At 50.6% G+C, this 14,395-nt stretch overlaps 1 protein-coding gene across 1 annotated transcript in view; it reads left to right on the top strand.

Moving 5' to 3' along the window:
• Positions 1–549: 549 nt before the first annotated feature.
• LOC308278463 (protein SEC13 homolog) overlaps positions 550–14,395 on the top strand; it is a gene marked incomplete at both ends in the record, with an annotated part of 28,093 nt that continues 14,247 nt past the window's right edge. The window contains 4 exons of the mRNA XM_080718237.1: positions 550–558; positions 4,703–4,747; positions 7,425–7,540; positions 10,217–10,349. Coding sequence (XP_080574363.1) covers positions 550–558; positions 4,703–4,747; positions 7,425–7,540; positions 10,217–10,349 — 303 coding nt within the window. The remainder of the gene's footprint in view (positions 559–4,702; positions 4,748–7,424; positions 7,541–10,216; positions 10,350–14,395) is intronic.

Below are 14,395 nucleotides of genomic sequence, written 5' to 3'. Positions count from 1 at the left end.
CTTTATTTTATACTGAGAGTGTTTTCATAAGTTACCTAGAGTACATCTGTAATCCCAGTTCTTGGGAAACTCACCTAAAAAAAAAAAAAATATATATATATATATAATATATATAAAATATATATTATATATACAGATATAGATATAGATATAGATATAGATATATACACACTTATATATAAATAAAAATAAAAAATAAAGTAAAAATAAAAATAAAAAATACAAAGGACTAGGTGTATAGCTCAGAGGTAGTATGCCCCTGGTTTCAATCCTTAGTACTGTGTGCGCGCATTGCAGACTTTCAGGCCCCAAAGTGGCCAAGACAACCAAAGCACCAATGCTTGGGCATCACCTGTTGCCCCGGGATACGGGGGCGGAGCCACAGGAGGACTGGGCGCGGTCTTCTGAGGACGCGGAACCTTTCAGTGAGTGGAGCGCGCTGCTGCCCGGAGGCTCTTCCGCGACGGCCCGTCCGCTCGCCGGAAGTGAGCCTTTCTGACGCCGCCTGGAGCTGCCTCGTCTGGGCGCCGCGTCGCTGCCGCCGCCGACATGGTGAGCGTTAGCGTCTGGGGTGCGGAGTGGGTTCGTGGCACAGAAGCGGCCCTCCACGCCGCGCCGAGACTCAGTCCTTGGGCCGGGGCCGCGCGGTCCCCGCCGGCGCGGGGTTCGGGTGCTCTGGCCCTGCCGAGGCGGCGCCGGGCCTCCCGCCCTCTTCCCTCTGCGCCTGAGAACAAATCCCCAAAGCCGCAGGAGCCTGTGTGGGCCGCGCCCTTAGTGGGCCCCAGGTGGCCGTGGCCGCGAGTCGGCGGCTCCTGCCTTCCACACGCCGCCCCGGAGGAGAACGCGTCCAGAGAGGCCGAGCCTCTTTCCTGCCGAGCTGAGGTTCGAACCCGCGCGGCCACGTTCTGCGCCTGAGCGCCCAGCAGAAGGGGTCGAGCAGTTCATTGCTCGCCACGGGTCCCCGGGAGTGATGGGCACTTCTGGAAACGGAGAAAATGCGAGCTAGATGACTTTTTAATTCTCTGTGGTATCTACAGCTTAGGGTTCACTCCCTGAACAACCACACCGGCTGGTTGAGAGAATGAATGAATGAATGAATGAGAGTGGGGGGAGCATCTGGACCGAGCTTGACAGGTTGGTAAGTGGGCGCTCTTAGGAAAATGGTCATGCTTTAGCAGCAAGTTTTTGTTGTTGCTGTTTTGGTATTGGGAGTTGAACCCAGGGGCATTCTACTTCTGAGACACAACCGCAGCCCTGATTTTTATAGTTATTCTTTTATTTTCCCCCAGTACTGAGGCTGGAACCCAGGGGCGTTCTACCTCTGAAGACACCTCAGCCCTAAGTTTTTATTCTTTTGTGTGTGTGTGTGTGTGTGTGACACTGAAAATTGAACCCTGGAGCATATTACCTCTGAGCTACATCCCCAGCCTGATTTTATTCTTTATTTTAAAACAGGGTCTCACTAAGCTTCGGAGGGCCTCACTAAGTACATGAGACAGGCTGCGAACCTGGATCCTCCTGTCTCGGCCTCCCAAGTACTGGAATTACAAGCGTGCGCCACCAAGCCCGGGTTATTTATTTATTTATTTATTTATTATTATTATTTTATTTTGGTGGTACTGGGGTTCCTGGAAGCCCTTCTACCTCCGGGCCACACTTCCAGACCTATTTTTTTTTACTCTTTTATTTTGAAACAGGGTGTCTTAAGCCAGCACGGCTGGCTTCGAACCTGCGCGATCCTCCTGTCTCAGCCTCCTAAGCGTGGGGATTAGAAGCGTGCGCCACCACTCCCGGCTTTATTTTTGAAACAAGGTCTCACCAAGTTGCGAAGGGCCTTGCTAAGTAGCTGAGGCTGGCCGAGAACTTGCATTCCTCATGTCTCAGCATCTATAGTGCTGGGATTACAAGCGTGTGCCACCATGCCCAGCGCCTATTTAATTTTTATTTATTTATTTTTTTTTGGTGTTGTTTATTTGGTGGTACTGGGGTTCCTGGAAACCCTTCAACCTCAGGGCTACACTCCCAAACCTATTTTATACTTTTTTTGGGGGGGGGGAGGAGAATGGCTGGCTTTGAATCTGTGGGATCCTCCTGTCTCCGCCTCCCAAGTGCGGAGATTACAAGAGTGCACCACCATGCCTGGACCTGATTTTTATTTTAATTAATTAATTAATTTATTTTTTGGTGGTACTGGAGGTGGCACCCAGAGGCTTTCTACCTCTGGGCTATACTCCCAGACCTATTTTATATCTTATTTGGAAACAGGGTCTCACTAAGTTGCTGAGAGCCTCACTGAAGTAGCTGAGGCCGGCTTTGAACCTGTGCGATCCTCCAGTCTCAGCCTCCCAAGCGCTGGGATTACAAGCGTGCGCCACCACATCCGGGTGATTTTTATGTTTTTAAAACCGGCTCGCTAGGTTGATGAGTCTCAGTAGGTTGCTGAGGCTGTCCTTGAACCTGTGTTCCTCCTGTCTCAGCCTTCCACGCACTGGGATTACAGAAGTGCACCGCCATGCTGGGCTAGCAGCAAATTTGAGGAAACCTCTGTGAACTCAGAGTCTTGGGTTTGGTCCTTGCTCTGAGGGGAGCTGTGCTTTTGACCGCTGCTGCTGCTGCTGCTGAACAAAGTTAGGAGCTTGCACACTCGACATTCACTTTATTCTGAGTGAATTGTTTCCAGTGCTGCTTCTTACTTCTTGACAGTAACAGTCTTCAGGTGCTTGGGAGGGCCTCTCTAAAGCTTTTAAACATACCCTTAGTCAGGTGGACACCTATAATCCCAGCACCTGAGAGGCCGAGACAGGAGAATCACAGGTGTGCAGTAGCTTAGCGAGACCCTGTTTCAAAATAAAAAATAAAGTTGGGAATGTAGTAGTTCAGTTCTAGAAGACCTCAATACCATGAAAAAGAAAAGAAATGTCAGTTCCAAACTGAAACCTTTTTGGTCGCGCGCGTGTGTGTGTGTGTGTGTGTGTGTGTGTGTGTGTGTGTGACTGGGGGTGGAACACAGGGGCTTTTCTCCCTCCGGGTTATACTCCCAGACCTATTTTTATACTTTATTTGGAAACAGGGTCTCACTAAGTTGCTGAGAGCCTCACTCAGTAGCTGAGGCTGGCTTCGAACCTGTGCGATCCTCCTGTCTCAGCCTCCCAAGTGCGGGGATTACAGGCGTGCGCCACCACGCCCGGCTTTGGTCCCCTTTTTAATCCAAAGAATGTAAGAGAATAGTGTCTGAGCAAAGAAAAACAGTCAATAGTTTTGTTTATATGTTCAGTTGGTGAATATTCAGTGAGTTCCTTCTCTTTGCAATGCTATGTTGAATGATTTTATTAATTTATTAATTTATTGTGCTACTGGGGATTGAACCAAGGGACGCTATACTGCTGAGCTACACCCCTAGCCCTGTTTGTTCCAGTACTTGGGTGGAAGCCAGGGACATTCTACCTCCAAGCTACACCCCCAGCCCTATTTTTATATTATTTACTTTGAAACAGGGTCTCACTGAGTTGCAAAGGGCCTCACTAAGTAGCTGAGGCTGGCCACGACCTCAGTCCTCCTGTCTCAGCCTCCCAAATGCTGGGATTGCAAGCGTGCGCCTCACGCCCGGCTATTTTTATTTATTTATTTAGTTATTTTTTGAGACAGGGTCTCACTAAGTACCTACACTGGGCTTAAACCTGTAGTCCTTCCTCAGCCTCCACAGTTACTGGAATGACAGGCCTGCACCACTGCCCCCGAATAGCCTTTGAAATGGTTTGAAGAGATTAAGAACTGAGTATGACTCAGAACATAGCTCTCAAGAGCTCCCCTTCCAGGGAGAGAAGAAACAGCAGAAAGTGTTGTACATGTTTCTGGCTGAAAATGTTCAAGAATCCAGCCAGTTGGGGTTTTACTTAGAGTTTTAAAGAAGGGGGCCTGGCCGTAACTGAATGGGGAGGACGTCGGTGGCCATGACAGCTGTGTCCCAGCCCCATAAACTTTTGAACCCTGAATGCCACTAGGCATGACAGTCCATGATCTGTCACCAGTGGTAGGCCAAGGAGCAGCCTCGGGAGAGGTGTATGTCAGGTTGCCAAGTCTTAGATAACAACCATAGGTTTTTTGTTTTTGCGATACTAGGGATTGAACCTATAGTCATTCTACCTCTGAGCTACACCCCAGCCTTTTTTATTTTTTGTTTTGAAACAGGGTCTCACTAGGTTGCTGAGAGCCTCACTAAGTTGCTAAGGGTGAACTCAAATCTGCGATCCTCCCGGCTCAGCCTCCCAAGCACTGGGATTACAGGTGTGCACTGCCGTGCCTGGCTTTTTATTTTTTACTTTTCATACAGGGTGTCACTGCATTGCCCAGGCTGGCCTTGAACTTGCAGCCCCCCTGCCTCAGCCTCCCAAGTCGCAGTTCATGTTGCCTCGCAGGGCAGGCTCCTGTAAGGTGTGCACACCACATTAAAGCATTTATCTTGCCGTGCTGGGTTCTGGATGAGCAGGCTTCTCAGTGGCCAGAGCTGCCTCGTGCTACTGTCTGTATGCATCCTCAGCAAGGTGCGCCCCTGAGAAGGAACTCAGAGTGAGTGTGTGTAGAGCGCATGTGTGAGCGAGGGAACACATGCCGTTGAGAATCTGAAAAGCCGCCTGTGGGCCTCAGGAGAGGATTGTGTGGGAACTGCCATCACTCAAGTCACCAGCTGTGTTTTTTGTTCTAGGTGTCAGTAATTAACACGGTGGACACCTCCCACGAGGACATGATTGTAAGTATTTAACCCTCCTGCTGGGCGTTCCTGGGAGGAAGGAGGTTTGGCTTTAGCTCACTTTCTCTTGGTCATTCCTGAAGGCGGGCGTGGCTTTGCGCTAGTTTGAGTGAGGCCTTGGTCATTATCCCCACAGTGTCCCTGAGTTGGCAGGGCTATCAGAGCCCGTCGCTGTGTTGAGCGGCACATGGGATGGTGTGGGGCTCGGGGCCCTCTCTTCGGCCAGCACAGTGCCATGTTCTGGGACAGGGGCTGTGCAGGTGCAGAGGTGTCGCTGTTGTCTCCCTGCCGTATTCCTCCTGCTGCCGCTTCTCAGGGCCAGTGGGTAAGGGTTACGTGCAGAGAGAGCATCACAGAGCTCACTGTACGAGGACAGGGCTGCGGGAGAAGGTCCAGAGGTTAAAGTCTCCAGCAGGAACAACTCGCCTGCTTCAGATAGGGCCAGGCAGTCCCAGCGGCCTTTGAACAAGACCCAGATCAGTCGGCTTACAGGGTTTTGTTCTGGGTTCCCACCCTCCCCACCTGTGCACCAACTGTGCTTTGGGGTTACTGAGAAGTTGCTGGTCACAGAGTTGTGTAAGTTCTTTGGTTTCAGTGTAGCTGGCGCATGCGTGTAATCCCAGCATTTGGGAGGCTGAGAAAGGAGGATTGTAGTTTGGGGACAGCCTCAGCTACTTAGTGAGGCCCTCTGCAACTTAGTGAGACCCTGGTTCGAAATAAAGAATAAAAAACAGGGCAGGGAGTGTAGCTTGGAGGTCGAATGCCCCTGGGTTCCATCCCCAGACCCTCAAAAAAAGACCACTTCTTGGAGATGGTGTGGTACCTTGGGCAAAAAGGTCTCAACAGAGACTTTATAGCCACGAACTTGGTGAGCCAGCCTCAGTTTCCTCATGGGAAAAATAATGGGCATACTCCTATTTATATGAGGAACAGGTGAGGAAAAATAATAATTAATGAGCTAGGCATGGTGGCATATGCTTATAATCCCAGTATTTGGGAGGCTAAGACAGGAAGATCACAGATTCATGGCCAGCCTTCAGTGACTTATTGAGACCCTGTTTCAAAGTTTAAAATAGGGTTGGGGGTATAGCTCAGAAGTCGAGTGCCCCTGGGTTCCATTCTCAGTAACACACACACACCCCAAACAATCGGAAAACCCCATGTAGCAACTCGTGAAGCAGACGTAATCATTAGGCCCATGTAAAGATGTGGAAAAGCCGGGCGAGGTGGCTCAGGCTTGGGAGGCTGAGACAGGAGGATCGCACAGGCTCGAAGCCAGCCTCAGTTACTTAGTGAGGCTCTCAGCAACATAGACCCTGTTTCCAAATAAAATATAAAAATATAGGTCTGAGAGTATAGCTCAGAGGTTGAAAAGTCCCTGGGTTCCACCCCCAGTAGCACCAAAACAAAAAAAAAAAGGTATGGAAACTGAGAGGTGAGTGTATTCAAAAGCTGCCAGCAGATGAGCTAGGGAGACGAGGTGGAATCTCCTGGCTACATACATTTCTTCCCATGGTGAGTTAGCACGTGTTGCGAAGAGCTTTGGAATCCACCTGTACCGCCTGCGTCCCGGGTCACCAAGGCCTTGGAGCAGCGGGGCTGGCTTTAGAGAATCTGAGCCGGGCGTGGTGGCTCATGCCTGTAAGCCCAGTACTTGGAAGGCTGAGACAGAAGCATCACTGGTTTGAGGACAGCCTCAGAAAGTAGTAAGACTCATCAACTTAGCAAGACCTGTTTCAAATTAAAGAATAAAATAGGGCTAGGGTAGGGTTAGCTCGGGGGTAGAATGCCCCCAGGTTCAGACAGACAGACAGACAAACAGACACACACACACACACACACACACACACACACACACTGTTGTCTTTGGGTAGGGAGGAGAGAAAGGAGCGTTGAGACCAATACAAGTGCTTCCTTGGAAAGGAAGGACTTGCTCCTGGTAGCCACACCAGTGACAAGTGAGCGTTCCTGACCCCAGGGGGGACAGCTAGGAAAGTGGCACCCAGTGGCAGAGGCGGAGCCAGCAGGGGAGGAGCCAGAGTCAAGGACATCTACATGGTTCCCGGGAGAACAGGTGTCCCAACGGGAAGGAGCTATGGGCAGTAGCTGCTGGGGGTCGGGCAGCATCCAGGAGTCAGGCCCCCGAGCTGCAAGGCTGCGGACGGCAACTCCGGGCGTTGCTTCCCTTGGTGGAGAGTCTGGGTTGCCAGCTCACTAGATGAAGGAAGTTGACCAGAAAGCCGGTAGAAAGGTCCACAAAGGACCCAGGGTTGGCCAGAGGAAGGCACCCAGGCACCTGAGTGGAACTCTGTCCAGGCCAGAAGTGGACTGTAGAGACCCCAAAGGGGACCCACAAGCATCAGGGTCCCTTCCCCAGTAGCCCAGGGTCTGGAGAGAAAGGAGGATGCCAGTCCAGCTTTGTCCCCACCCCCATCATGAGGTGGGATGGGGCCTTTCCTCGAGCTCACAGAGGATGTGCAGAACCGTCTGGCTATGGCTTGTCCATTCCAGTAAGAGGCTCCCTAGCAGGGAAGTGCAGGTCCACACGCTAGCTTCCTGCCCAGGGAGATGATTCGCCAAGCTCAGTGAAGTCAGAGAGACGGGTCCAGACAGCACTGCTGGTGACGGCCCCACTTCAGCTGCCCGCCCAACTTCTTGAGCTGTCTTCCCTTTGCAGCACGACGCCCAGATGGACTATTACGGCACCCGCCTAGCAACCTGCTCCTCAGACAGGTCCGTCAAGATTTTTGATGTGCGCAACGGAGGGCAGATCCTCATCGCCGACCTCAGGGGGTGAGTGCCGTTGTCCCAGCTCACCTCCCATATTTCCTCCAGAAGACCCGGGCAAGGGGCAGCCTGCCCTGGCTTCTCCATCCACTTACCCTCAGACGGGGCTCAGCCCGCTTCCTGCTCAGGCCATGCGTGGAGGTCCTTCAGTGTGCCCGGCCGCTGCTGATTCAGAGTGGTCTGCGCAACCTTTGTGCGCACGGTTAGCCCGTGTGCTAGGAAGAGCGCTGGAGCTTCACTGAGAGAACACCTGTGGGGTCCGGTCGCTCTGCCTGGCTACTGGCACGTGCTCACGGGCCCTCGTTGCCAAGCGTGGGTACCCTCCGCCTTGCTCAGCTCCTTGCGTGGTCCTGCGTGGTCCTACGGCCACGTTTCTACTGCTCACCCTCACTTCACGCCCCTCATACAGTTGTGGGTTTTAACCTGGGTTCCACGAGTCTCCAGGGGCTCTGGATAGAATTCAGGGTGTAGTGAACCGAGACAGGAAAGATCAGACTCGTGTGGTATTTGTAGCACCTGTGTTCATATTTACCCCCAATCGGAGTCACCGGTATCTTCATCTTAGTTTATGGACCTGTCTCCGCTATCATTTGTGCTCATCACGGAGGTTATCAGAAGTCAGGAGGTTTGGAACCATGGAGGTTTTCAGACTTCCCAGGGGAGTTTGTTACTTGATGTGTGTCATTGCCTTAGAAATTGTTTTATTTTTTTTGGGGGGGGGGTGACTGAGCATGATGGCGCAGGTCTGTAATCCCAGCACTTGGGAGACTGCGACGGGAGGGTATCAGGTTTGAGGCCAGCCTCCGCAACTTTTTGAGACCGTGTTTCAAAAATAAAAAAATAAGCTGGACATGGTGGTGCATGCTTGTAATCCCCATGCTTGGGAGTCAGAGACAGGAGGATCGCGCATGTTTGAAGCCAGCTGTGCAGGCTTAAGAGACCCTGTTTCCAAATTAAAAAAAAAAAAAGTATAAAAATAGGTCTGGGAGCGTAGCCCAGAAGTGGAAGAGTGTCCAGGAACCCCAGTACCACCAAAATTAATTAATTAATTAAAAATAAAAAATAAACTGTAGTGTTGCTTAAAGGTAGAACTCTAATGGCTATGATCCTTAGTGCCAAAAAAAAAATAGTGTTTTTTTTTAACATTTTGATAACTGCACTTCAAGATAATGGGATTTTCTTTGAAGCCTAGCTCTGTGACTTGGGTGATGTTCTGAGAAGGAGTTACTACCCTTCACCACCCTGCACGACGGGGAGGAGCCATCAGGCAGGTGTACAGTGAGCGTCCACCGGAATTGCAGCAGGAATGGAGGCCCGGTCCATTTAAGTGGGGAGGGACCTGAAAGTGGCCCTTCTGATGTCCCCAAGCCCCACCTCCCGCTCACCTCCTGCTCAACACTGAGAATAGGGCCAGACGCCTCCATGGAGCTCTGCTAGTTGTTGGGAATCTGAGACAGCTTGGCTTCTTCACTGCAGCTCCTCTGTGGCCTCTGTAGCCACACGTGTGGTCAGTGAGTGACCAGGCAGCTATGGGGTTGAGGCCCAGGATGTGGGAGTGACCAGGTGGCTCTAAGGGCTATATCTGTGGTCATGGAGTGACCAGGGCGGCTCTGCGATCGAGTCCGCAGGTATCTCTAATGGGTATCCAGTGGGATTTTTTTTCAGATGGAGACCGAGCCATAGGTGGACACGGCTCTGGTATGCAGTCCAGAGCTTAGGGGAGCAGGTTTGGAGGACCTGGGCTCTTGGCATCTTGCCATGCTGCCTGTGCATGGGAGAGATGGCCCCTGTGCAAGGCCTGGTGGGCACGCACTCAGACAGTGCCTGGCCTGAGAGCAGCCGACAGAGATCAAAAGAGAAGACGCGGCAAGCCTGTAATTATGGTACTTGGAGCTGAGATAGGAGATTGCAGGCTCCAGTCCAGCCTCAGCCTGGTGAGGCTCTCTGCAGCTCAGACCATTTCAAAATAAAAAGTAAAAGCTGGGTGTGGTGGCGCACGCTTGTAATCCCCGCGCTTGGGAGGCAGAGACAGGAGGATTGCGCAGGTTCGAAGCCAGCCACGCGCGCTGGCTTAGGAGACCCTGTTCCCAAATGAAAATGTAAAAATAGTTCTGGGAGTTTAGCCCGGATGTAGAAGGGCTTCCAGGAACCCCAGTACCACCCAAAAAATAAAAAAATAAAAAAATAAAAATAAAAAGTAAAATAGGGCTGAGAGTATAGCTTAGACGTAGAATGCCCCTGGTTTCAATATCCAGTAACACATGAAAGAAAAGTGGGGAGGAGGCTGTGCCTTCTGAGTGATGGAGGAGTAGTGGGCAGTATGCACGCTGGTCAGATCCAGCCTCTCTTGAAGCGGGCGTCGGGGCGGGACTTGTGGCGGAGCTGGGCCCTTTCGGAGCATCAGGGTCGCCACAGCCCGGCTGCTACCTGTGCTCCAGTGAGCAGGGCTCTATCTGGCTGGCACAGGGAGGCCAACTCGGCATCCTGGCTGAATGCCCAGGGCTGTGTGGCCTCAAGTCGTTTGACCTGTGTGGGCATCGGGGTCCTCGCTGTCCAGTAATCTTCCCTTCTGCAGTGACCCTCTGTGTCATCTCAGCGTGCCGGGGAAGCCAGTCAGTTGTGTGCAGAATGTAAACGGTGCCTGTTAGGGCACCTGAGCAGCCTCGCCTCGCCTTTCTGCAGACATGAAGGCCCCGTGTGGCAGGTGGCCTGGGCCCACGCCATGTATGGCAACATCCTGGCCTCCTGCTCCTACGACCGCAGAGTGATCATCTGGAAGGAGGAGGGCAGCACCTGGGAGAAGACCCACAAGCACTCATGAGTCCTCAGGTGTGTGGCCTTCATTTTCAGGCTGTTCTAAGCAATACCCCCAGCTCGTGTGTGTGTGTGTGTGTGTGTGTGTGTGTGTGTGTGTGTGTGTGTGTTACTGAGGATGGAACCCAGGGACATTCTATCTCTGAGCTACATTTCCAGCCCTATTTTTTTATTCTTTATTTTGAACCAAGAGCTCACTGAGTTGCAAAGGGCCTCACTAAGTAACTGAGGCTGGCTTTGAACCTGCACAGTCCTTCTGTCTCAGCCTACCAAATGCTGGGATTACAAGTGTGTGCTTTTTTTTTCTCTTTTTGTGGTACTGGGGTTCCTAGAAACCCTTCTATTTCTGGGCTACACTTCCAGACCTATTTTATATTTTTTATTTGGAAACAGGGTCTCTTAAGCCAGCAAAGATGGCTTCAAACCTGCACAATTCTCCTGTCTCCGCCTCCCAAGCGTGGGGATTACAAGCGTGCGCCACCACGCCTGGCCTGGCCTTATTTTTTATTTTGTAACAGAGCCTCACTAAGTTGCTGAGGCTGGCTGTGAACCTGCGGTCCTCCTGTCTTAGCCTCCCGAGTGCTCCAAGGACTTACAAGCATCCGTCCCCACGCCTGGCCCAATAGCCTGTTTCTGAATTGGGATTTGTGAGGGGGCGTTGTTTTGAATCTTTATATATTCTAGATATTAGTCCTCTCAGAGGAGTAGGGCCAAGTTGTCCTTCAGATCTAGGCTCTCTCTTCAGACTCTTGATTGCTTCCTTTACTCTACAGAAGCTTTTAACTTGGTGGCACCCAGTTACTGATTCTCTTTGTCATTTCTTGAGCTACAGGGTCTTGCCAATGTTTTGGTTTTATTTCTAGGTTTTTTGATCCTTTTTTTTTTAAGGTTCTTGAGGTTGAACCCAGGGGCATTCTGCCCTCTGACGTACACTCCCACCCATTTAGTGTATGAATGTATGTATGTATTTTTTTGAAGCAGGGTCTTGCTCAGGTGCCAAGGGCCTCACTAAGTTGCTGAGGCTTTGAATTTCCATCCTCCTGTCTCAGCCTCTCCAGTACAGGGATTGCAGGTGCGCGCTCCACGCCTGGCTTGATCCATCTCGAGTCGCTTTTGTGCAAGGAGCAGGACTCTCTTTTCACTCTTGCGTGTGCACATCTGTTTTCCCAACGCCCTTTGTTGAAAGGGCTCTTTTCTCCAACGTATGCCTTTGGCACCTTTGTGAAAAAGCATTGGCCTCAGGTGTGAGGATTTTTCTCTGTATCGTCTGTTCTATTCCATAGCTCTATGGGCCTGGTTTTTTTTGTGTGCCAATACCATGCTGTTTTTGTAACTGTAGTCTTGTAGTTCAGTTTGAAGTCAGGTATCATGATACCTCCTGCACGGTTCTTATTGCTTAGGATTGCATTGGCTATTCTAGGTCTTTTGTTCTTACATGAATTTTAGGCCTTTTCCCCCCTAAAGAGTGACTTTTCCTTCGATATTAGGGATCGAACCCAGGGCCATTCTACCTTCGAGCTACAATCCCAGCCCTATTTGTAGTTTTTGTTTTTTTTTGCTTGGAAATAGTGTCACTAGGTTTCAGAGTCTCCCAAGTTGCTGAGGCTCAAACTTGTGATCCATCCTCCTGTCTCACCTCCCCAAGGACTGGGATTTCAGGTGTTTACCACCACGCCTATACCTTCCCAGAGTATCATGGGCTTTTTGACTATTAATTCTACTTCTCCAAGAACACCGGAGGTCTTCCCATCTCCTATAGTCTTCTGTCTTCTTCAGTTTCTTTCTTCAGTGTCTGTGGTTTTTATTGTAGGGGTTTCTTACCGCTATTTTTTTTTTTTTTTTTTTGTGGTGGTGGTACTGGGGATGGAACTCTGCTTCCAGACCTATTTTATATTTTTATTTGGTAACAGGGTCTCTTAAGCCAGCGAGGCTGGCTTCAAACCTGCGCGTTCCTCCTGTCTCCACCTCCCAAGCACGGGAATTACAAGTGTGTGCCACCATGCCTGGCCTTCTTACCACTCTTGTTAGGTTTATTTCTTTTGTTTTTAGCCTTACTGTGAATGGAATGTTTTCCAGACTTCTTTTTAGTGGATTTGTGATTGATGTATAGAAAAGCTATTAAGCCAGGTATAGTGGTGCAGGCTTGTAATCCCAGTAATGGAGAGGCTGAGACAGGAGAATTGCAGGTTCGAGGCCAGCCTCAGCAAGCAGTGAGACTCTTCATCAACCTAGTGAGACCCTATTTCAAAAATAAAAATAAAATAGGGTTGGGGATGGTGCTCAGAGGTACTACTTAAAAAAAAAACAAGGCCGGGCCCGGTGACGCACGCTTGTCATCCCCACACTTGGGAGGCAGAGGCAGGAGGATCGTGCTAGTTTGAAGCCAGGCTCGCTGGCTTAAGAAACCTTTTTTCCAAAAAATATATAAAATAGGTCTGGGAGTGTAGCCCGGAGGTAGAAGGGTTTCCTGGAACCTCAGTATCACAAAAAAAAAAAAAAAAAAGAAAAAAAAAGAAAGAAAAACAGGCTGTGTGTGGTGGTGCACACTTGTAATCCCAGCATTCAGGAGGCTGAGACTGGTGGATTGCGGTTCATGGACATCCTCAGCTACTTAGTGCGGCCCTCTGCAACTCAGACCCAGTTTCAAAGTAAAGAATAAAAATGGGGCAGGGGGTGTAATTCAGAGGTCAAATTCGCCTGTGTTCCATCCCCAGACCCGGAAAAAAAAAGCTATTGATTTTTTTTAAGTTGAATTTGTATTCAGCTACTTTGCTGAATTTGTATATCTGCCCTGGAGTCTTCTGGTTGAGTTTTTTTGGGTATTCTGAGTATAGAATCATATCATCTGCAATTATAGAAAATTTAAATTCCACTATTTTGATTTATTTCCCTTTAAATTTTTTCTCTTGCCAAATTCCCCTGGCTCATAAGATTTTAAGAAATTAATAAATGCCTGAGCCCCGGGCGGGGGTCGTGCGGGGCACACCGGAACCCCGGAAGAACCGGGGCCCAGGTCGCAGGACCCTGGGTTTTAGCAGGGTCACGTCGGGCACACCGGACCCCCGGACAAACCAGGGCACAGGTCAAAAGGCCCTGGGTCCTGAATGGGGGTCACGCGGGGCCGCCGGACTCCCGGAAGAACTGGGGCCCGGACTGCAGTGGGACCGAGTGCTTGATATACAACCTCCTCAAACCACACATACTGCCTTCTCTTATTTAAAAAAAAAAAAAAAAGGAAAAGGAAAAGAAAAAAGAAAAGAAAATATCGGAGAGGGATCAGGAGTGCCGTGCCGGCTGCCAGGATACTGGGAAATCCAGACAAAACTTATCCAACTGAACTGGCACTTTTGGAAAAATTCCCCGCGAAGGAGGAATGTGTCTTCTCTACATCCTTAAGAATCCTGGACATCACCTGTAAGGAGAGAGTTTAACGGAGACCTAGGAGGAAGGTGGTGTTGGAAGCGGTCGCCGTGATGGCGGTGGAGACTTGTATTCGGGAGAGGCAGAAATCTGATCCTACCAACCTTATCTTCTGGAGAAATTACCCGAAACATCAAATGCTACCGTCGCGCATGCTTAGGAACACTGGACAACATGCAAAGTGGGAAAAGAGCTTGGGAAAGATTTGAAATGGTGGAGGCAGTGGCAGTGGCAGCGGCCAGGACTCAGGGGAGGCAGAGATCTGATGCATTACACCTGGAACTTTTTGAAGAAATAACCCCAGAGGCAGAATGCTACCACCACACACCCTCAGGAATGTGGGACAACCTGCTGGGTGAAGAGGGTGCTCGGATCGGACTCCGCCGAGGGGTAAGACCAGTGCCAGGGCTAGCAAGGCTGGGAGCGGAGCCTGCTGTGAGGCAAGGCCGGTGCTGGGGCCTCCTAGGCCAGGATAGGAGCCTGCCGAGGGTTTAGGCTGGTACCAGGGTCAGCAAGGCTGGGATCAGATCCTGCCTTGAGGCAAGGCCGGTGCTGGGGCCTCTGAGGCCGGGATCGGAGCCAGCCGAGGGGTTAGGCCGGTGCGGGTGCCAGCGAGGCCAGAATCGG

This window comes from Muscardinus avellanarius, assembly GCF_963383645.1.
Source record: "Muscardinus avellanarius genome assembly, chromosome: 22".
NCBI classification, from domain to species: domain Eukaryota; kingdom Metazoa; phylum Chordata; class Mammalia; order Rodentia; family Gliridae; genus Muscardinus; species Muscardinus avellanarius.
Note: the sequence above shows the minus strand (reverse complement) of the source record. Positions and strands in the feature narration are given on the sequence as shown.